Source organism: Prinia subflava, chromosome 16, assembly GCF_021018805.1.
Source record: "Prinia subflava isolate CZ2003 ecotype Zambia chromosome 16, Cam_Psub_1.2, whole genome shotgun sequence".
NCBI classification, from domain to species: domain Eukaryota; kingdom Metazoa; phylum Chordata; class Aves; order Passeriformes; family Cisticolidae; genus Prinia; species Prinia subflava.
Window position 1 is genome coordinate 13,653,219 of NC_086262.1, and position 24,068 is coordinate 13,677,286.

General features: G+C 44.4%; 1 protein-coding gene across 1 annotated transcript; it reads right to left on the reverse strand.

The window, feature by feature from the left end:
• Positions 1–4,428: 4,428 nt before the first annotated feature.
• Positions 4,429–24,068, reverse strand: LOC134559281 (uncharacterized). Its single transcript, XM_063413898.1, has 16 exons — positions 23,774–24,068; positions 21,903–22,247; positions 21,315–21,365; positions 19,310–19,389; positions 18,996–19,052; positions 18,460–18,574; positions 18,141–18,180; positions 17,674–17,760; positions 13,309–13,574; positions 10,005–10,349; positions 8,183–8,563; positions 7,569–7,646; positions 6,772–6,839; positions 6,302–6,383; positions 5,806–5,836; positions 4,429–5,063 (listed from the first exon to the last, which is right to left on the reverse strand). The coding sequence occupies exons 1-16, from the start codon at positions 23,820–23,822 to the stop codon at positions 4,991–4,993; spliced, it is 2,148 nt and encodes a 715-aa protein (XP_063269968.1). The 5' UTR covers positions 23,823–24,068; the 3' UTR covers positions 4,429–4,990.

The following is a 24,068-nucleotide window of genomic DNA, read 5'->3' on the forward strand; positions in this document are numbered from 1 at the left end:
ATCCATCACTGTGCAGCCCCGCCAGTGACACAGCCCAAGTCAGGGGGCTCGCTCGGTGGAAGGAGACAACTTAATTCTGCACAAAGTGAAAAACCCAAAATCCCATCAATGATTCATGGCTGGATTAAAAGCTAGAGATTTCTCCATAAAATTCTCTGCCCTGCATTAAATATGCAGATGATTGTGTGATGTTTATTAACTACTGGATGGGTTAGGTATGGATGACACCAGCTATGGCGCTTGAGAGCACCTTTGAAGCCATGAATCTGCATTAGATGTGCATTTAAGCATGAAAAGGGGTTACCCTCCAGGATTCAGCGTTCACTTACATCAGTAGAACTACAGAATACGTGTATGAGACAAGAGAGTCAGGCTTTAGTATACTGTGTTTTAGAAAATGTAATCATAGACAGGATTTATTCCCTAGTTTGGATGACCTACCATATACCTCTTCTCCTAGGTATTAAAAAAACAACAACAACCCTCCCCCCCAAAAAAGCCCAAAACACACCCCACAAAATCTTCCTTTTTTCCTAGATATAAAAAAAAAAAGAAGCTGCATTTTGCAATAGTCAGAGAATATTCAGCTTCTTTTCTCCTAAATAAATAATAAAAGAGAAAGATATTTTGGGAAGTGGTAGATTTCCCTTCCCCTTGGAGAAGGGTCAGTGCTTGAAAGACTAAAGAAAGGCAATGAACTTTTACCAGAGATTATTTCCCAATACCTTCCTCCCTAGTCCTTCTGTTGGTATTTGCACACTCCAATTTCCCTCTCTCCTTCCAGTGTCCTCATGGTATTTCCTGTCTCAATTTCAAACTACTTGGAGCTCTTTAGCTGAGGTTAGAAAAGAAATCCTATGAGGCAAGGCTGAGGGTAGCCTGGAGAAAAGGAGGCTCAGAGGGTCCTTCTTGCTCTCAGCAACTCCCTGAAAGGAGGTTGTGCCCAGGTGGGATCAGGCTGTGCTGCCAGGAAACCACCAACAGGACAAGGAATGGTGTCAAGCTGCACCAGGGAAGGTTCAGGTTGGATTCCTTCACTGAAAGCATTGTCAGGCATTGGAAGGGCTGCCCAGGGAGGTGGTGGAGCCTCCATCCCTGGAGGTGTTCAAGGAACTGTCCCTCAGCTCTGCTCTGGGTGACAAGGTGGGGATCAGTCACGGGTTGGACTCAGTGACCTTGGAGGTGTTTTCCAGCCTCGTTGATTCTGTGAGTCTACACCAGGAGGTGAGGAGAGGAGGCTGAGGAAATGAGGGTTCTCTGTGGGAAGCCTCACTCCAATCACAATGTTCCTCTTAGCTCCTGAACACTCTCCCAAGTGATTCCTTGGAGGGCTCCTCGCCAAGCCCCCCGTCCTGCTGGATGGCAGCAGGGAGTGGATGCTGAGATGAGCTGTGGGATTCTTCAGGGCTGACATTTCCTTTCCCAGGTCACTGCTCCCACAGTGTGATTGCAGGAGCTGCTGAGTCTTGGGGTTTGTGATTTAAATTGGCAAGAGAAAGCAAAACCACTCTGCTCCCAGCTGGGGTTAGACAGCAGCGGGAAGAGGAAACCAAGTAGTGCCTGGTCACCACAGCCTGAGGAGCACAAGAAACCCAGGGGTTACTGGGACTGGCAGGAAATTGTGCTGCTAGAGGCCACAGGAGCCAGAGCCCAGGCCAAGAGTGCTGAAAGCATTCCCTGGAGCTCAGCTCCTGGCTGGGACCTCCATCCTCACCGGAGGAGGCTGCACTGACTCTGCTCGGTGTCAGCAATTCTGCATCACCTCTCCAGCCTCTTCCCATCTCCCCAGATGTTTCCCTGCTCAGTCTTTGCAGCTCAATTTTGCCATCTGCTGTCATGTCTGTAGCAGCACGTCCCATTTCCTCTTCCCAGCAGCCTAAAATTTTCCACTTTTTCATGCATTCATCTCACACTGTGTGGTTATCTCTGTTCTTTCCCCAAGTCCCCTGATGCTATTTATTCTTATTTCTAATTTCCTATGTACTCAGCCATATTCTTCCCTTGTGCTTGCTCTTTCTTAAGCCCCAATTACATTTCACCTTTGAAATCAAGAGATTTATTTATATTAACCTTAAAAAATGCCTGGAAAAGCACATTAAGGCCAAGAAACAAACCTGGAAACATAATGAAATGTGCTGCTGAGATGGAAAGGGACCATCAGAAGAGTCAGCTCCAATAAAGTCTATTAAGAGAGGTCTCTTATTAATCTCAAAATGATATTTAATTCATTCCTCTGGTTTCTCTTTAAAGGATTTGTATTCCTAACTCAGCACTTGCCTTTTTTTTTTCTCAGTGTTTCCTCCTGTTTCCTCATTAGTCAATCCCACATGCCAAAATATTCAGATCTCCCTTTTTTAATTGCTTTTCTGTACCTCCTCCACACTAATCTGGTAGTTCAGTCATTATCTCCTCACGTCAGACCTCCTTTACCCTCTTTAATCAGTCATTTTGATACAGACAATTGTCCACAAAGTACTGGGGACCAGTAAAAATTATTACTTGGACCAAAAGCTAAATCCATTAATTAACTGCCTTGCTCCACAGAGCCGAGTCAGACTCTCCAGATATAAAAACATTTAGTCTTGACATGGACTCCAAACAAATTAAAACTCGCTTTGCTCTGCCACAGGCCCCTTGTGCAAGTCCATAAATGCTGAGATAACTCCAGCAGCTCCAGGTGCTGGGGAGAGGCCTCAGACCTGGGTGAGTTCAGCTCGTGGTGCTTCGGGGTTTGAGAGGAGGTGGGATGGAGGGACTGGAGCTCTGGGGAAATGCAGGGTGGGTTTAAAGCAAATGGCTTTGCTCCTTTGCCCTGTGTATTGCTTTAATCTGTTATCAGAGGGGTTTTTTGGCTATAGTGCTTTATCTTTACTCAAGTGTATTTTTTTTTTTTTTTTGCCTTCTGAGGTAAAAGTCTTAAAAATAAAAGCCAGCATTTCCAGATGCCAATGACATCCTCTCTGACAGCCTTTTCTTTCTAAAAACTTGCTGCTTTCATCCAGCTTTTCTCCACTAGACCCAGAGACTGCATTCTGAGGCTTCTGTTGCTTTTAGAAACCAGTTTTTCCTCCAGCTACATTTAAAAGGCTCACTTTAACCTTTCCCTGAACATACTGACAGCCTGAGTCTTCACAAATAACTTCAATGAATTTTCAGTTAAACGTAGCCCTCCCCAAATCCTTGCTTCCAATTGCCATTCTAAACCCAAGGCTCTGCCTCAATAATTGGGCTGAATAAAAAGATAAATAAGAATGCTCAGTGGTATAAGTTACACTTCCAGCTTCCCTGCAGCTTCTCAGGGCTGCATTTCCACATGGCTGATCAGATCAAACTCTCTTTGTTGGCTCCCATCTCTTCTCTCCTTGTGCAACTTCCCAAAACCAGGGCTTTTAAGTCCAGCCAGCACCACACAAAATGTGTTAGAACCTTCCCAAGTGAGAGCCAGCTCTGCTGTAAAGAAGTCATTAGTGAAGAGCTAATTAATAAGAGCAAAAGGATTGGCCCACCTCTGCCAATTGGAAGCTGCAATGGAGATGTTGACATAATTAGCAGGTTTAATTGGGTGGGGGGAAAAAAAGGCAAAAAGAAAAGTTTGGGTTTTTCAAAGGATTACATCAAAACTGTTTGGGGTTTTCTTTTTTTGCTTGCTATTTTTATTCCTTCCAGTTTTGTGTGGGATTCATGCCTAGAAGTGACAGATGCCAGCTTGTTGTGCTCTGTGTTGGGGTGGTGACAGCCACGGTCACGGGTGTGGGACAGACACGGTCCCAGCTGAGCACACCCAGCCTTGTCCTCAGCCTGGGGACTCCCCTGTGCCCCCCACAGCCCCACCAGACCGGGGTGCAGGGCTCAGAACCCAGGCCAGACCCAGAGGGACCCCAAAGAGGAACCTGCCCTGCCTGCCCCAGCTCACGGCTCTGAGAGGATGCTGGAGAGTCCCACACAGCCCTGGGCACAAGAGGGGGGAAATCCAGGGCTGCCACACTGTCTTGGCTTCTGCTGCAACGCTGTTCCCACAAATGCTTCAGGCTGTCACTGCCCAGAGGTGCCAGGGCTGGCCCTGGTGAGCTGCAGGCAGTGGAGAGAGCAAACCCTGGCAGGGATTAGGATCTTCTCCCAAACTCACTGCAGCAGAATGGGGAGGACCCCAGGGAGTTGCACAAAAGCTCTGCAGTGTGTCCCATCAATGATCCCCAGCCCCCATGGACAACCCCTGCTCCTTGACACATTTAGAAATGAGTGGTATGGGATTTTGTGGGGGCAGGGTAGAGAAATTTCCCTCCAGGTTGGTCTTGTGGGCATTTTCCCACCTCTGGAAATGCTGCAGTGTTTCTTTGGAGAGCTGAGACAGCACACCAGTCATTTCCACACCTGGGAAATTACTAATTCCTGTTGAAATGCCTAAGGATGTGGCATAAAAAAATCCAATTGCCAGCGACAAATTACAAAGTTTATTAACATATTCTCAAAGGGTTATTCAAACATGCTGAATCACAGGCAGTAGTGATACCCCTTCAGTAATCTGCATTTTTGATTTAAACTCACAGCATTCTTGTTGCTTAATTTTTCTGTTGATTACATAAAAGCATTAAAAACTGTATTCTATGATTCCTTTTCTTTCTTTATGGCAATTTGAAGATAGGCAGCCTTCCATGTGATCTCTTCTGTTCCTCACATTACAAGTTGTATTCAAGGAAGGGCATTAGTAAAAATGGAGAAAAACAAATTCAATTGTGCAACATGGTGTTAGTAAAAAGGCAGATGCCAGAAGTATCCATGAATAATGCATAAAGCCCCTTCTCAAATAAGCTTCTTTATGCAATGGGAAAAATTTGCACAAAGATTTTAAATTTTCATAGTTTTCATAGTTGAAGCTTTGGCCTTTGTTTTATACCCGCTGATATTTTGAGGGCTCACAAGTATCTCTCAGTGCAGCATGGATTGGGCCCTTTTTATTTCCCATGGCATCTGCAGATGATGTAGGAGCTCTTCACAGGGAAAAAATGTTGTTTTCTCCTTCAGCACCACTAAAAACTTTGTCAGCCTCTTCTAGTGGTCCAACACTGCAGTGAGAAGCACAGGTCACTATGGATGGGTCAAAAGGACACTGCTGCTTCAGAGCATTATTTTTATTTGTAAAATCAGCAAGTTCCCATGGAAATGGAAACTTGAAGCTACTGAGTCAATGACTGCAATGAAGTAACTCCTACTTTTTACACCAGGGAGGTATTTACCTGGCTTGCACTGTTCTCGTGGACAGGAAAGGGTTGTTTAAACCCTGTAATGGCAGCTGTAACCACCACGGGATTCAGAAAATAATCTCTCCCAAATCCCTGTCTCCCAGGTAGAGCAAGCAGTGAAAGACCAGCTACCACTGAAAAATTATTGGTCTTTGGAAAAGGGGTGATACTTCACTGGACTCCCCTGTGGTTTGTCCACAGAATTATTATTTTTTTTCCCAAGATAAGCCAAAAGATATGAACTTATCAATTGCATTTGCATAAGGTATCATGTCCTGCTACTCAATCAAAAATAAAAGCAGATGAAGCATTTCCTTAAGCTGTAGTCACTACACTGCAGTAACAGTTGCTTAATTTCTCCATTGCTCTGGGTTACATGGAAGCAGCATCCAGGAACCACTATTGAATTTCTGGAGTGAAGCTACCTGAAGTTTCCTCCTAATACAACTCTGGTAATCAGCACCACAAGCCAATATTGCACCCATTACAATCAGTGGCCAATACCTTCCTGTCTCTAAGAAAAATTACACTGCAACTTTTAATAGGAAATTACAAAATGGATTACCTTTTTGCTATAAACTTCTTTGTGTGTTTACCTGGAAGCAAAATAATATTAATGTTACAATGGCAAAACGAAATCCATAATTCTAATGTATCTGTCAAACCAGCTCAGAAGCAATGACAGCAAGTTGCAAAATTTCTGTGGGCTAGGCAGGAAAGAGGATCCCATCCTGATTTCAGTTACACCAGTGTGTTTTGGGAGCATTTCCAGGAAACTTTGAGGCCACTTAAGTATAAAGAGAGAGCCAATAGGACGAGCCAGCCCTGCAACAAGTGAGGGAACAGCACAGGCTGCCTCCTGCTGCATCCCCACCAACTCATCCTCCCTGAGGGTGCCACAGCCCTGGAGTGAGGACAGCAACTCCCACAAAATGAACACAGCACTGGCACCAGGGCATGGCAGAGTTCCCAGGACAGCCAGGGACTCAGGAGGACGTGTGCATCAGGCCAGCACTAGAATCATTTCCAGCACTAGAATCATTTAGCTGAAGGATACTTACGTTTCCAAACCAACGAGACCGTCAGGATGAAAAGGATGGACCCGGCTATGACACAGGCAGTGAGAATGGCAGAGCTGGGAGACTGGAAGGGAGAAGAGAGAAACTGAAAAGGCTTTGGGAGCATGTTTCCTTCAGAGCTATTTGCACAGGAGGGGCTGCACTGGTGCTCAGAGCACTGCTTCAGTTTGCAATGCTGTTCTGAGCTTGCCTGTACAAAGTGTTGAGAAGACACATTGAGCTCTCCCTCTCTCACAGGGATGCCAGGGGAGCAGTTTTTTCTGAATGTCCAAGTCAGATGGAATGCTCAGGCTTTGGCTCTATCCACTAAAAAGAGGAACAGGTGGTTCCTGAGCTATTAAATAAAAGTTCAAGCCACTGTTTGCAAAAGCTGTCCCTGCAGTATGAATACCCTGAAAATCACTAGTGTGTCCTGCTGTCCTGATTTCTACTCAAACACTCTTGAAACTTACAGGAGGTTTTACCTTATCTGCTCTATCTTCATGTTTCCCAGCATTGCCATCTGAGTTTGCTGAAACCTCTGAAAATGAAAGAGATTGAAATTATTACTGGCACAGTCACCTGAAGGAGTGAAGGCTGCAGTGGCTGCCACTGCTTCAGTCAAGGAGTAATGAACTTTGAGGGAAGGAGATTCCTGCAAAACTAAAAGAGAAGGCTCAGTTTCCACCACAAATGGTAGCTGGGGAAGCCATGGGACACCTTAGTCTTCGTCAATAAAGAGGAAAACCCAGGGACACCTTCACTATCTCAGGTTATTCCAAATCCCACCCAACCTTTCCTTGAACGCTTCCAGGGATTGGGCAGCCACAGCTTCTCTTGGCTCTTACTGGCACTAAGAGGCCAAATACAACATGTCATCCTTGAATCTTAGCATTAAGTTCTTTGTTGAGGGCACTTGGGAAAGATTTAAAATGGAAATCTCAATGAACATAGTGATGACAAATCAGAATCTGAGAATTCAGTGATGTGGAAAAGTTGTGTTTGACTTCTGTCAGACCCGAGATACCTAACAGTCATGAGTTATTCAAAATCAACTTCCTTTGGAGGTATAAAAACATGTTTTTCTCAGTTGTTGTTACATTCTGATTTCAAACAATTTCTATGTGGACCTTGGATATGGCCAGCTGCAATGAATAACTATCAGTACATGTTTGGTGCTCTCTTAAGAATACTCAACAGCTTTGTTTATGCCAACTTTTTGATTTCTCTGAGCAAGCAACTTCTGACCTTGTAATGTTATCCTACTCACCCATGACTGACATCTCTTCCATCATGGCAGAGGTGGTTTCCTCTGCAGCTGGAAGTGTACCTGGGAATTCAGTAGTCACTGAAACAAAGTAAAAAGTAATGCTTATAAAGGTCTCTAATTAGAAGGGTCTCCACATGGCATTCAAATTTGTGCAGACATCAATCTGTGGAAATGAAGTCAGTAATGTGGATGAAGTAGCAACCTACAAATGGTTTGATAACAGGTCACTCTAATCACTAATAACAGCAGCAGCCCTCATATGAGATGAGAATGTAAATGCTCAATTTTAAACGTTTTGAATTCTCACTGTTTCCAAAGCAGGACATACTCTAAACTAAACTTTTCACCAGGAAATTTCAATTGTCTTTCCAAAATCAAGAAAAAAATTAGTGCACAGTTAAGTGAATCTCTCTTACTCTACCTCAGGTGCTGGGCTTAGCATTTATTTCTGTTGTACTTCATGAGGTTTCTGCCACATCTTTTCTAGATGTTAAAGCTCCTCTGCAGGAAGCCTGACCCTCTGCTGCCTTGGCTGTTCACCTCAATTCAGCATCATCTACAACATCTGACCTGTGTGTGCTACACAGAAAAAGGAAAGGATTGGTGCTGGTTACCCTCTGCACTTCCAGGGAGCGTGGAGCAGAACATGACACCTTCAGTTGTCACATCAGCTGCTTGGGAAGTAGTCAGAAAATCTGGGGGAGTACTCATTTCCAGCATAGATACAGGAAAAATATCATTTTCTGTCACAGCAGTTGTTGTGGGAGCAAAGGTCTCCCCTGTAGTTACTGCTGGAGACTCGGAGGCTGTGGTTTCTGGTGGAAAGGTGCTGGTTGTCAGCAGGACTGCAGTCTCTGGTGTTGGCTGGAGATCAGTGGTTGTTTGAGGAGCAAAAGTTTCTGTAAAATGTTCGGAGAAAACAGGAGCTTTTCTTGTGGTGGTGGTCGTGGTGGTGGTTGTGGTGGTGGTTGTGGTGGTGGTGGTCACTGGAGGGGCTGCATGGAAAAAACACAGCCAAGGGAAAAGCCAGGTCAGAGCATTCACAACCAACCCCAAGGGAAGCCAGTGCAGAAATGAATAAAAACTATCTGGCTGCTAAAATACTGAAAATTAAGGTGGGAGAGTTACTTTTTGGAAAGCTATTTTAATTCACTGAAAGCATGACTTGTCAGAGAAATTCACAGATTTATAGATCTGCTTTTCTGTCACCAGTCTCAAATACCTCCTCCTTGACCCTCTTGGAGAAATGGAAGGGCCAGAACCTTGTGGTAAAACCCTAAAGCTTGACAACTTTGTAATTTTGCTTTTCAATATCATAAAAATACAATAAATAAAACAGCTCTGTTTTTCAGATACAATCTTCTTCCCAATCTTTGCAACTGGTTCTTTTTTCATGGACTGCTGCTGCCCCCAGCCTCAGGGGCAGATAAGCAATTGCAGTGTGTTTCACCTTCTCTCCTGTTGTATTGTTTAAAACAAACAAATATGCTGTGTACACTAACTACACCCTGTAAAAGCCAGGAAAAAATTGTCCTTCTGCTTTATGGAGGGTGGATATAATCTCTTTTTCTTTTATGCAAGACCTTGCTTTATCTTGCAGTTCAGAAAAATAATAGGAAGGGGAAGAAACCCTTCAAGACTCTGAGACAAAATTTCCAAATATGTGGGTGTTGAGGACCCACCCTTAAGGGGGAAGGAAGAACCCTTGAGGTTGGGTCATCCTAATGTGTCTCCTTATGACATAAATGAAACGTAAAAGTCTTTTCACTGTTGGGATGAGCCTCAAATGAAAAACTGAATTTCATTCCAAGGGCTCTTCAAATTATAAATCCTTTTTTAATTCCATCATCAGGTAAAAAGTCAAGCATAGCTACACAATGAGAAATGAAATATTAATTTGAAAGGTAAAAAAAAGGGTAAAATTGGGGAGGGTTGTTAATATAAACTGCACATTGAATGTGACTCAAATTGGCAACTGGTTGCAGATCTCCCTTGAAAAAGATGTTGTATCCCTGACTTCATGTCTGAGATGTTTTGGTTTGTGAAATTTCTTTCCCAGGCAATTTGCTATAAACAAAAAGAGATGTTTTGCTAACTGTATTTATGTTATTCGTTCCTTTTAGAGGAGGAACTTCTTGATGGCCCTCTGGCTTTACCAATGTGATTGAAGAGATGTTAACTTTGTCCATCCAATCAGATTGGTGTCTGTATATAGCATATAAAGAAATCACATTTTGAATAAACCCCTTTTTTCTAGCCTTCTGAGAATCTGCAGAGTCAGGGCGGTTCATTTTGCATCCTACAGCGACAAGATGTAATTTGGGAAAAACACCTCTGGCCAAAACAAGCCAAAAGAGCGCCGGTAGGCCCCAATTTCTCACCATCCAGGGAGTGTTTTCTCCCTGCTGGCCATGTCCCTGGGGTCCCCAGACCCACCTGTGGCCAGCTCCAGCCGAATGTTCCTCTTGATGTCGTTGAAGAGCCCGGGGATCTCCACGCGGCAGCAGTAGATCCCCGCGTCATCCGCCCGCGCCGCCGCGATCGTCAGGGACACGTCCCCGGAGGACACACGGCCATGCAGGTTGTACCTCTGGGATGCTCTGGATGTCACCCTGCTGCCCGTGGTGTACAAGATTCCTCTGCTGCACTTGGAATTCGGGCAGGGGCCTCTGCCCCAGCACATGTCGGAGATGTCCTTGAGCCGCGTCACGCGGTAGGAGCAGGGCAGGGTCACAGGCTGTCCCACCGTTCCTCTGACAACAGCCTGGGACACGGTGTGTGCTGTCAGGGAGAACCAGGAGAGAGAGGTGACTGCCTGCACAGCACAGTGAGCAAACAGGGTGTGAAGGAACACTCCTGTCTGCAGGCAGGCCACAGCTGCTGGTCCCTAGGGCTTCTCCTGGAGCCTGCCCTGAGGCACTGCAGACAGCAGCGCTCAGGGTTTGCTTGGCTCCTTGCTCTGGTCCTGGCCATAAAATACATCAGACATGTGGTGGGGTCTGCCACTGACAGCCCAGGCACAGGCAGGACCCCTGCAAATGGAATTTGAAAACTCCAGTCCCATCTCCTCTCCTAGGAGGCTGTTTGAAAGTTGTTCAGAGCCCTGTTGGGAAAGACATCTGGTTTTCTCAGCCCACCATCACCTCCTTCGAAAAGGAAATGCTGTCACAGTTGCCTTTCATTGACAGTCTCACAAGCAGGGTCCAAAATACCTATTCATGTGTGAAATTAGGGTCTGATTAAGCTGGCAGAGCAGTGGGATCTGTCTGTAGGAACTTGTTCCCACAAAGTGACTGGGCAAGCCCTGCCAGCTAATCCCACTTACCTTGTGGAACTCTGTCTACACAGAAGCTTTAGTTGTTGGTGTCATACTGATGTTAAAAAGAGCACAAACACACTTTCCTTGTCCTCTTACTCTTGGTGACCAGCTTTAGTTGGTGTTTACAGCTGTGCCCATCTTGGCATCTGGTCTGAATCTTTCCTCTATATTATTCCCTCTTAACTATTTATGATGTTCCTAGATTGCCTTAAAAGAGATTTCTTCTTCACAAAAGTCACGATACCAAAAAGGGTCCCAGACAGGAACAAATCTTTCCTGGTTCACATTCACCTGGTCTGTGTCAGTCCTCCTACCTTTCTTTTGTCCCTATGTTATCATTTACTCACTGTGGGGCAGGACCTGAGGGACCTGGGGAGCAACCAGACCTGTGCTCCAGCCCTGCAGATCTGATGTCTCATGGCCAGCTTGCTCACCCCAAAGAGGACTTGCTGCTGCTGCTATTATCACCAGCTTTGGCCCTGGTTTGCCAAACATTTCTATTTTGCCAGCTGTTTGAATGCCTCTCCTTTTTGGCACGACTCCCAGATAGCAAACAGATGCTTCCAACTGTGTCCATGTCTCTTTTGTTTTCTCTTTAATGGACAATTCCCTAGGTGAGGCTTTAATCTGTGGCAGGCTGCCTCATGACTTGTTATTGGGATGACATTTCAGATCCTTCATTGCTTATCCCACTGGCAGGAGAAGCCAACCCATTCAGGCTTCCACAGCTCCAAATGCTGAAAGAATAGAGGCAGTCAAAACAACTGGGAGCACAGCCTGAAGGACAGGAGCTTGTGCAGTGAAATGAAGGCAGGATAAGCCAGAAACCGAATTCCTGAGTACAGGATAAGGCTTTGTGAGATGGTGGCTTTGGCCCCTGGAAAGGGAACGTTCATTTGCCTTGAAACAGCAAAACAGAGAAATCAGCCTCTCTCTATGAAGACAGGACAAGACACACAGCTGACACTGGAAGTATTTCTGTGGGAGCAAGGGGTTAGTCATGAGCAGGTTTACACCTATTTTCAAGATGGTCCAACAAAGATGTGTGCAAAACCAGCTAAAATTGTTGCTAGAATGAAGTTCACTGCTTCTTGAGGAGAAATGGGCTCATCTTCTGCTATTTCAGCCCAGATCTGCACAGCACAGAAGCAGCCTCCTTAAGCAATCCTTTAACAAATGAAAAGTTGCCTGCTCTTCTCTTTGAAAGAAGCAGACCCCTGAACTTAGTAAATAACTAAGTAAATCATTTAAAAGAAGAAGAGGAAAGACACAAGGCATCAGAGTGTCTTCAGTGCAGTTTCCCTCTAGTACTCCTGCTAGAAAGTTACAGGTTTTGCAGTTTCAAATCCTCTTTCAATTTCTGTGAAGCCAATGTTGCCAACATCTGCCTGCACTGCAGGCTGGTGAGGAGAGCTCCAATTCTGCAGCAGCCTGGATTCAACAGCATGAACCTCTGCAAGGAATAAATAACTTACTGCTCAGGTGCTGCCTCTTCTACAGATTCGTTTTCCAAAGGAAGTAGTAGATAGGAGGGAAAGAATACATCTTTGAAATTAGGAACTGCCTGAGATCCTGCTCTTACTGTGAGGGGAATCCTGCCCTTCTCCATGGCACTGACCTTCCAGGCATCCACATCTGACCCAAGGTGTTCCCACTGAAGTCTGTGAGGTTTGCCACTCTAAGTCCTTCATCAGTGAGAGAGAAATGGACTCCAGATGTTTAATATCCCAACCAAAATAGAAAGGGATGTTCATAAGTGGTCAGATCACACAGGTATACTCATATTTGTGTACAGTCTCCCTCAAACCCACCCTCAGGGACAGCTGGCACTAAGCAGTAATTCCAATATTTGCTCTTGTAGTTGTCTTCTCTCCCACAAACTGGTCATTGGGTGGACAAAAACATTCATCCTCCAGCCAAGACAGATGTTTGATAAGATTTGTTTTTCCCTTGATCTATTCCTGGAATAATATTCCTATTTTGAAGAAGATGTTTGAAATCTTTGTCCTATCAATCTCTTTTTTCCTTTACTGATGAGATTGCAGAGGATATGACTGATAAACAGAAAAGAAGCATTTCACTGGCTGTTGAACCTCAAGACAACATATTCTCAGCACAGAGATGAGTTAAAGAACAGGTAACAAAAAGCCACTCTTATCCTTCAGGAGCTCTGCAAGGGAAGAGAACAAGGGAACTAACACAGAGGAAACTGCACACATTTTTAAAAGTGAAAAAACCCACAAACCTCAAGCAGTATTAGCTCAATAAAATTAGGAAAATTTTTGAAGTTCTATATACAATTACAATCTTTCTCACTTTCTCGGTGTTTCTCACTTTCACAAAACAAGTGTTGCTGGTTTTCATTTGAAAAGAAAATGTTAGTTTCCTGAGCAAACACACCAAAAGCAGGTGAAGACTCACCTATAAAGATCTGTATCATCATCCAGTGAAACAGCACAAAATGGGACATTCTGGCTGATGGAGACAGCAGGGCAGGGAGTGGAAGGAGAGGAAACCAGACCTTATCCTTTCCAGAGGAGCTGAGTGAGCCCACTGCAGTCTCATTTCTCCATTTCCAGATTTTACATGCTGCAAGGGTTTCTTTCCTGCCCTTCCGGATAGGAACTGGCCCAGGAGGGGATCTCCTGCTGGGTTCAGCCCCATTTGGGCAGGGCTGGGCCACACAGTTTAAGGACATTCAGGTCTTTGAAAGAGCCCAGATGAGCAGGTGGCAGAGGCTGCAGTGAGCGTCCTGTGAGGGGCAGCTGAGGACTCCAGGACTGGAGAAAAGGGGGCTGAGAGCAGCTCAGAGTCTCTGCAGCTTCCTGAGGAGGGGACGAGGACAGGGAAATGCTGGTTTCTCCTCTCTGGTGCCACTGACAGGACACATAAAGAGGATTCCCAGCTCACCAGGGGGTTTGCACTGGACAATGAGAAGCATTTAGGGAGAGGGCAGTGAACCGTGGAACAGGCTGAACTTCTCACCTTTCCTCTTCCAAGACACTCAGCATGGTATTATCACCAGAAATTTCAATATCCTATTTGCTTTGCCATTCCCTTAAGGCCCAGGTCTGTTCCAGGGTCCTGAGTGGCAAGAACAAATTCTGTGCTTTTACATCCCTGAACATTTGGTGTAGTCTCCCCTCAGACTTTGCCTTCATTTATATTTGTTTAATCCTTCATTTCCCATGATTCTGCCTTCTGCTTGAAGACCCCCCTCTTTCCCCAGCTTCGTGTTTTCTGTTTTCAAGACAGCCTTGGAGGAAGTTGTTGCAAATGTTTTGTTGCCAAAACCACATCCTTCCTAAAGAAATGCAACATCATCTTCAAGAATTCTATTTCACTCCTTCTGACTGTTTTATTTCTTTCTGACCAATTGACAAATAAGTTTTCTAGAAGTTCTTCTCTGGAACAGCTGAGTAATAAAGCAAAAGTAATTCAGGGCAGCAAGGTCAGGAATGAAGAATTGCAGATAGACAAAATTCTGTGCAAATAAATGTAGCACAGTGCAAACTGGAGTGCAATTCCAAGTTCAAATGATAAAATGATGGGCTTTTAACCAGGCATTACACTTTTAGTAATGAGATTTTGGGCTTATCATGATAGTCAAGCCCATGAAAATATCACCCTTCTGCTTGCTAGCACTGAAAAAAGCAAATAAAATCTTAGCAGTAAAGACAATGAGTAAAATACCTAATTTGCTACATTTTACTAGGTACATTTCATACAATGGCCCAGCCCCAGCTACTCTGTGAACAGAACTAATGAAACCTGAGGCCTCCAATATCCTGGAGGTTTTTTCCCTGCAATGATCATAGTTTCTCCCATTACTCCCCACCCAGCAGTGGCTGGGAGCTGATGCTCAGCTGACGCCAGTGCAGGGAGCAGCTGAGTCTCACCTGGGGCACAAACTGGGGTCATTATTCAGCTACAAATTCCCATGAAGCTTGTCCAGACAGGACTGGACAGTCTGCCACAGGCAACCAGGAAAGGCCCAGGGTGAACACAGGCTGGGCCAACAGCAGCAGAGTGCATTGAAAAAGGTCAAAAATCCAAAATCCAAGAGTGCAAGGAAGAACCACAAACACAGGGGTCACTTTCTGTTTCTGTGCTGCTGTCTAGTGGCTTTGTGCAGGCAGGAAAGGCAGAGGTGTCTCAAAAATGGGAGTTTGCAGCTCATCAGCCTCATCAGCTCAGTGTGCTGCCAGACAATCTCCTGATGGTTGAATGGGTTCCAAGTGCCACTTGCTTGTCTCTAAGGCTCGTTTTGAAATGCCTGTTCCAAGATCCACTGACACAAGTGCAGGTAATGAAAGGCCCAGGGAGCTCCTGCCTTTGTGGATGTGTTTCACACTGCATGCCCAAGGCAGAGCTCTTGCTCCACACAACCTTTGCAAAGTCTGTTTACCAAGCAGTTGCAGAGCAGAAGGATTTTGCTTGATTCAATATTTCAGTCATCAGATACTCTAGAACTCTTTTTTACATTAAAAACTTGCTGATGCAAGAATTAGTCTGAATTAGTCTGCAATATTAATTTAAAAAATCCTTATGGACAAGCATCTTTCATGATTAGGAATCTTAAGGATGGCCCATAAACTCCATAAGAGCATGAAGAGCTGAAATCAGATGATTGTGGGGATCCCACATGTCTAACTCTGACCCCAGCAGAGACTGATTACATAAAACTGGGGAAAGCAGAAATAGCTGAAGATGTTTCCTGAGAGCCAGTTCAGAGACCAGATCAGACTTCCTCCAGCTCCAGTCATGGGCTGGAGCCTGCAGCAGCAACATGCTCAGCCAGGCAGAAGGAAAGCAATGTCTGCAGAAGGGGCAGAGATTTGAGGTTAGTTAGTAATTGTTATTAATAGCCAAATGCAAAAATACAGTCTGACACCAGCAGGTCCTTTCTGGTTTCAGTACCTTCTTACACAAAGCTACATGCAATATGAAGACAGAAAATGGCCAAGCTGGTTTTGTCCACCAGTTTTCCTGGCCCTGGGATCAGTTATCACCCAATATCTGTGCTCCCACTCTTCAGTCAGCCATGAATTCACCTTCAGTTTTCAGCCTTTTCAGCCTGCTACAACAGATAGCCCAGGAGAACACAGAGCACGAGCGAAAACAACAAAGAACCTCAGTGTCACCTCTCCCAATTTCCTTTCCATCTCTTCCTTCCTCAGCAGGACGAGCCTTTTCCTCCTTTGTGAGTCTGTGCAGGAACTCTCATCTGCAAGACCTGACCTGAGGCAGCCCCTGTGTGACCCCTGGGGAAGGCTCTGCCCTCTGCAGCCAGCCCAAGCCCTCCCATCTCCAATGGCAATTCCTCCACACACCCCAGCTCCCCATAAAGCACACCCAGATCGTAGCCTCAAGTGTCCCAGCTGTTAACATAAATACTGATTTTATTTGTATTAATGTGCCTTTATGCCTCACTGCACTGTTGAAATCATTTTGGAGTTTAAAATTAGCTCACTGGTAGGAAGTTTGTGGTGCACCTATGAGTTTTTCCTGTGTTGGGTAATTCCACACTGCTGCTTAGGATGAGCTTCGGGGTAAAATGGTTTGACCAATATTTGGTAAGAGTTGGTGCCTCTTCTGCCTGTGCTGCTTTTCTGCTCTTTCCCCAACCTCTGTTTAAAATGTGGTCTCAAAAACAATTGGAGACAATCATTCTTCCACTTAAAGATGATTTGGGTGTGTTGTGTCTCTTGCTCAGTAATTCATACTCACGGGACTGACTCCATTTATTTATTTAGTTATTTAAAGTAAACCAAACTTTCATTTTGCAGAGAATAAAAGCTGAGGCACATCACTGAGTGAGGAGCAATAGAGGAAAGGCACTTGCCCACAGATATTTTCCATTTATGAGGTAAAATCCATCAATTCTTAGGAATTAAGAGTTGTTTGATATCTAAAGATGTGTGAAGACAGGGCCAGTTTCCAGCCAATATTTTGTGCAATGTCCATGATCTCCCTGCAAGCTAAGAAAAGAATTTCATTACCTTTACAAAGGCAGGGGGGAAGGTTGTTCAGATTTCTGTGAGACTTGGAAGTGAGACTTGCCACCCCAAGGGCTTCTCAGGGTAAAGATGTACCCGAGGACAAAGCCACAGAAAAATAGTGACGTACTTTGCCAAAACCCCTCACACTTAGTCACAGTTCCCAGCACACAAGCTGTGTCTGCTCTGTCCATGGCTGTACTGATGCTGTAGGCTTCAGGGACATCCCCTCGGGGTGAGCAGCCACAGCTCCTCCAGATTTAATTCCAGGCATTATTCTATTGCATTGCTGAGCTGTTACCAGAACAGGCCACACCTGATTTCAGTGAAAATACAACTAAATGTATTTTAAATTACTAATACTACCAAGATTGGCCATGGGGCTTCTCTGTCACTCAGCTCTGAGATTGCTTCTGCCCTCTGATGGCACAGACTCTGTGGAAGGTGGCAGATAGAATCCACAGTGAACACCACTGTGCCCTTCTGCCACTTCCTCTTTTTTTCCCAACAAGGAAGCGAGAATTTGAAGCAGATAATAAATATAATCATAACTTTCTTTAGGAAATGGAAAGTTCCACCAATGCCAGTTTTGGTTTCTGTCTCTGGAACAGGCTGATAAAAATTTTAATTAAAAGTGTAGCTTTTATTTGTTTTATTATTAGGGTGTGAATAATGCTTCAGTAGTGCAGTCACGTTCAGCTGCTGAGCAGAGGGAGCAGCCAACATTTTGCAAACTATTTAATGTCCCATCAATGACAAAGGCAGCTGTGCATCCAGTCCTTAGTGCATGATATAAACATTTTCCTCTGCATGATTCTCATCTTCCAGGGCACTGTGGCTCCCCACACCTTGTGGCCTTCGAAATGTAACAAAGCTGCACAAAAGAGTAAAAAACCATGGTGTTAAACCAAAAACAGACAATAAAACCACAGAGAAACAGATCAACCAGCTCACTAGAAAATGTAAAAATATGCTTAAACATGTGATCATGACTGATAATGAATCATCTTTCCACTTATGAGACAATTCACACCTGAGGTATTCAAGCTCCCTAATGCTATGAACTGACAGTGACAATTATATTTGCTTATTAAGTAACAAAAAGTAGCAGCAGTTATTAGTTTCTTTTTAGTATTTTCTATTAATTTGAGGTTAAAAAGAAAGCCAAAGTATGTGGTAGAATGGTCAGCACACCAACATTTTTTTCTGCCACCTCATTTGTCCTATTAGCAAAAGCAGGAACAGAAAACTTACCCTGCAAAACCACCCATCTTCTTTGTGTTGTAAAAATATTCTAAGGACCAACCAGAATGAAAATAAAGAAAAAAAATTAACAAATAATTTTGTTTAAACCATTAGAAGTAAAGTAGTGTGTTCAAAGATAAATTCAAGTGTGAGAAAATAATTAAGGGAATTTCAAATGTTTTCAGGATAGGAAATTCCCATTGTGAGCAGCCACAGGACAGGACCTTCCAAGGACCTCATCTCCCTGCCCTGGAGATGTGAGATCAGCCCCAGCTGTGACTGCACAGACCTGAGCAATCCTTGAGAAACTGCCTAGGAAATCACTTACGTTTAGTGAGGAACAGAGCCAAGATCAGGATGAGCAGAAGAGCTGCACATGAGCCAATCCCAATGTACAGCCCAGGCTCTGGGTGCTGCTGGCTGGGAAGGGACACGGATGTGTTCTGTCAAACACAAGCCAAGGAGCATTAGTGGGACTGACAGCAGGAATCCCAGGCAATGCCCAAAGGCTTTCTGTGTGTTTTGCAACTCTGCAGGAAAGGTACACCTGAGACCAAAAGCCTAAATTGAGAAACAAGCCCAGTTTCAAGCAGAATCTCTACAACAGTTGCGTGAACCGTGCTGTTAAACACATCTTCGAGATTTTCAGAAGACCTGAAGTTATGACAAATCCCATTTATTCAGGTTTAATAATATTTGGTGAATTTTTAAATGACTCACATGGTGTCACACCCTCCCACCTGTGCTGCAGGGCTCAGCAGGACACCCAGAGCTGCCTGTTTGACCCCCACTGCACGGGGAGGGCAGGGCACCCCTGGGCTCTTGGGTGGGAGACTGCCCACTCCTGCCCATGTCCTGCCATACCTGCAGGTCTGCAGCCACATCCAGGCAGTCTGAGGGGTCTGAGCAGGGAGTAGAGGCCTGAAAGGAAATACAGATGTTGCTAAAGCTCCTCCTCCCCTAGAAGGAAGTACTTTGTGCATGCTAAGCAGGGGCTTTTTGCCCCTTCTCCAATAATGAGCACATAAGCACTCTTTATAACCACTAAACACACAGACTACAAAACAATATTCTGTAGCAATCAGACAAAAGGAGTGGAAGTGACCTGAGGGATGAGCCAGTAACCTCCCAAGTCCATCCACTCTGTGTAGGTGTGCTACAGCAAGGTTGATGCTTACAGTGTGAGGAGCTTCTGGAGCAGAGAGCGATGGCCAGGTCCTTGTGACAGCAGAGGAGGAGTCACTGGGGCTGCCAGGACCTGAGCAAAGGCAAGACAAATACATCACTTGCCTTGGCAGAGAAGAATTTGTACAGCTGACTTGGGACCCTGAACATCTGTGTGTATCAGCAGTCTGGGCTCTGCATATCATAAGAGATTGGTGCCTTCAGAGGGCAGCACAAAACTCTGAATATTGAAGTTTCTGCTGTCTTTTTCAGAGCTTTGAACTCCTTCTTAGAAATACTTGGCTCTTGCTGTTACCTCAGCACTGGGAAGGATTTACCAGTTGGTTCTGGAGCCAAGAAGCAGTGGCCATAGGATCATAAAACAGATTGGGTGAAAAGGCATCTTAAAGCCCATATCATTGCAATCCCCTTCCATAGAGCAGGTTTCTCAATGCCCCATCCAACCTGGGCTTGATGTAAAAAATTATGCATAAAGCAAACTTGGGTTATCAGTTGAAAACTGAAGATTAGCTCAGGGCCTTGAAGCAGCACACGATGCAGAGTCACAGAAAGCAGGTGATACTTTTAAAGCCCCAAGCAGCTATACAGTGAACAGACTGAACAAAATGTGATATATTTGCATAAGGACCTGCAGCACATTTTGAGGTAATTTCCCAGAGCACAGCTGTTTGCAACATTTAAGTTAAAAGCTACAAATTTCTGTCTTATCTATCATCACCCTCAGTTTCTCCATGTGTTGTCACGACATAAAAACCTCCTCAACACAAAATCTCCTGTTCACTCTGTGCCAACCCCAGCTGGCTGCTTTTATGTTTTGAATTGTTACCCTTATCCCAGAAGCTTTATTTTGGAGAGGACAGGATGATCATCTTCCACTGGAGATTCTAAAGTATTTCTAAATTAGAGACCCATGGCCACCTGCCTTTTCCAGTCTCCCTCACTGTGAACATGCACACACTACCTTGTATTCTGAAAACTTCAAACACTCTTCCACCATCAGCTAAGGAAGGGGTCACAGGGATAAGAAAACCCCTGAGTTCTAAGATTGGAATCAATGTTATCTGCAACTAGAATAGAAACTGTCTGAGAAAGTTTTCACTTCTTCTTCCAAAAAGGAAATGCAAGTGTTGTAACATTAATTTGGAGTTGCTTAGCTGGAAACATCTAAGATAGAGGGAGAAATACAAATGGCATCCCTGATTCCTTTTATTATTTTTTTTCAGAATCCAGAGGATAAGCCATTAGCTACACCATGAGGTTTCTCTTGTGTAGTGGAGATTAAAGTTGTCTTTTTCAGACTGGAAAAAATGCAGCTGAGTGGGTTCATGACAGAAGTTTATCCTTTTGTGAGGGGAATGTAGAAAACAAGTGAGGAATAGCTGAGCACCGTCTCTTCCCCTGCAGTGAGGGACCTCACGTTATTAAATGTGCACAGAGGCTGTGGGCAGCCTCTGGGACACACCTTACAGCAGGGTGGAAGGATAATTTGGCACTGTATCACAAAATTAATGCCATTTTTCAACCATCCCCCTTAATCATTTGCTTCTGACTGCTACAGGAGGCAGGAGCCTTAATTCGATTCTTTTTTGGGCCAGTCCAATAAAACAGTTCTGATTAAATAGTGGGTACACCTAACTCCTAAATGTTGTGTTTTACCATTCAAGGGATGCATTTCTAGAAGATGAGGTGAGATTTTATACCACCAAAAAACCCCAACAAACCAAAACAACAGTTAAATAAAAGCAAACCTTGCAACACCACTAGAACATCTACTTAAGCATCACACCTGGAAGCAGCTTCCTCCCAAATATACATGCTCCTTCTGTTGGACTCTGTATAATATCAAGCAGAATTTAAATCCAAGTTCTGATCTTTGGTAATGTTTAATAAATTTTAGCCAAGACATTTTAATCATCTATCATCTTTTTTTTTTCCTTCCTAAGATTCCCCATTTGCAATATGGCTTGTATATGCAATTAACACTCGGATAAAAGTTACCTGAGGTCTGTTCAGAGGTGTAAGTGTGAGGACTTGCAGTAGAGATTCTTGCTGATGTTAAAAAATAAAACAAAATCAACACATAATTAACCTTCTTGGGCATTTGTGTAGTGAGAAAGAGACAGTGTTTCCATAACAAAAATTTGCTAGCAAAGCCACTTGTTCTTTATAGTATCACAAGCAAGGGAAAAACTATAAATCAAAGGAAGAACTGATAAAAAGCTTCTCTATACCAATTTTGCATCCTGGGCTTTAATCTAGAATCAAGCAGGGAAAATCAAACACATCTTTCTATGAAAAAGGTGCAGCAATAAAGCTTGGGATGAATACTTTATGCTGCCCTTTCTTTTAAATTCCTCAGTGGCTCTAGGAATGCCCCATGAAAGCATCATGTCCTTTTTTAATTGCAGTGACTGCAGTGGCATAACAACATCGGCAAAGGCAGCTTAATTGAGGTAGCACAAACAGCAAATGTGCAAGGTCCTCAGGGTCAGTGTTATGGATGATGGAGAAATGATTTCCACCACAAGCTCTGGAGTCCAGACCCCACAGCAGACCCACCACGATGGTACTCACAGGAACACTCACCTTTCTTTATCACAACCTTGTGATTAATGAGTTGATCATTGAACCACCCTGGGAGCTCCACACGACAGCAGTAGATCCCAGAGTCTGCTTCCCTGGCCCCCACGATGGTCAGGGACACGTCCCCGCTCTGCAGGTCCCCTTTGAGCTGGTACCTGCTGCTGTGCCTCTCTGTCACCCTCCAGCCGTCTGTCCAGATAATGGGCCGGGAGCACTTTGAACTGGGGCACCTGTCCCGGCCCCAGCACATGGACGTGAGGCCATTCCTGTCCCGGACACTGTAGCGGCAGGGCACAGTGACATCCTGACCAACCTCTCCTATCACAACTAATTCCGACACTGTGGAGCCTGTGGGCAAAAAGACAAACAATTACTGAGCACAGGGCAAGTGGGGGCTTCTTGTGCATCTCGCATGTGCTGAAACCTCCCATGTCTCAAAGAGCACCAGGCTTTGCAGGACCAGATTTTGCACAAAGAGATGTGCCCTGGCAGCGGTGGCACAGTGAGGGATAATGATCAGGCCAAGGACACGTTCAGAGAAAACATTTTCTGCAGCCTCTGCAGGTAGACAATGAGGTGAAGAGGCTCTGTGGCTTCTCTTGAGCCAGGTGCAGTCTCTTGGCTCTTAACTTTTTCCTCTGTGTACGTTTAACCCAAACCACACACAAGGGAACAGTAAGACAACAGTAAGACACTGACTTTCCTCAAACCACTGTGAGAAATTCTTCCCCCTTCCAATGAATTAAACTGCATTAAACATCAGAATGATCACTGCTGAATGAATTTCCTTTTCTCTTGCCTTAAGGCAGGTTTTGCCCATTCTTATCAGAAGATTTTTTTCAGGGCTTTTCTGACAGATATTATATATATTCTCTTTTTTTTTTCACTACCTTATTTTCTTTTCTAAGTCTTATGTAGTTCCTAACTTGTTTGCTTCCCCATAAATTTGTCACGTTTCCAGGAGGCTGTGTCACACCACTGAGGTCAAGACAGTGAGCCCTAACACCCAGTAGCCCATTCATAACAGCAAAAAAGCTGTTTGCCCAGTCCAGCTCAGACATTTTCCTAACCCTAACCCGAACCTTAACCCGAACCCTAGAACCTTAGAACCCTAGAACCTGAGCTAGACCCCTAGCTATTTCCCATTATATTTAAAAATAAACTTGCATGCAGAGATTTTGCCACAATAACACATTAGAAACAAGTCTCTGAAACCAACTTATTTAATATGAAAAGGAAACTAAAAATTTAAGGCTTTATAAAGAACTACAAGAAATATCTGTAATACCCCTTTTCTTTCAACTGAATTTATCTTACCACCAAGTTTTTAATGTCTGTCTGTCTTTATTAGTACCACTTTGCAACCTGTTGCTTTCATTGCTGTTGCCCTTAACAATCTAGGAATGCTCCCTCAGAAGTAAAAAAAAAAAAGGAAAAATTATCAATTTTTTCTAATAATATTTCATATGGCTAAAAAACACCAGACAACACAGTTGATCTTTTTCCTGGCTACCTAAGCATTCATCTTCACAAAGCCTACCAAAGCGAAATGTTCTTGTTTTACATCTCTAAAACAACTTAATGTTCTCTGCTCAAATAATAATTACATAAAAAAGCCCACTAATAAGATGAGCAGCCAGCCCAAGAAGCAGCATCTTTAAGACCACCATACCCTCAGCATGTTTCTGTTTTCCAAAGGAGATGAGGCCACTAGAACTCTATTGAGCCACCGTGATGAAGTTCTATTTTAACACAGAGAACTGCAGCTTCTGCAATGTGGCCGCTGTTCCTGCTGCAAGATAAAATTCCTCTCTGCCACCCTCAGAATCCCTGACGTGGCACCTCCACCCAGCTGTTTCTGCCCCCGTGGTTACCTGTGAACAGCACCAGGAGAACCCAGCTCAGGCAGAGGTAAGACAACATTCTGGCTGAAGGTTACAATGTCTCTGTTCGCCCTTCTCATTCAAGAAAAATTATCCTCGTTGTGCACTTGTGTGTTTCCTCCTCAGCACATCCTCTCCAGACACAGCTGTGGGCACCTCTCAGTCCGATCTGGGTTGTTTTGGCTGAGGTTGGGTTGTTGGGCTGTGTCCTGCAGCACAGCCAAGCGCTGCTGGGGCAGGGCTCTGACTGAGAGGTGACACCACAGCACCACACCAATCTGCTTCT

Excerpts from the sequence above, each read along its gene's own strand:
- LOC134559281 (XM_063413898.1), bottom strand. The coding sequence starts at position 23,822 with ATGTTGTCTTACCTCTGCCTGAGCTGGGTTCTCCTGGTGCTGTTCACA. Across the intron at positions 8,564-10,004 it reads TCGGCTGGAGCTGGCCACAG|CCCCTCCAGTGACCACCACC; the intron begins GTGGGTCTGGGG and ends TTTTCCATGCAG. Across the intron at positions 6,384-6,771 it reads CAGATAAGGTAAAACCTCCT|TCTCCCAGCTCTGCCATTCT; the intron begins GTAAGTTTCAAG and ends TCTCCCTTCCAG.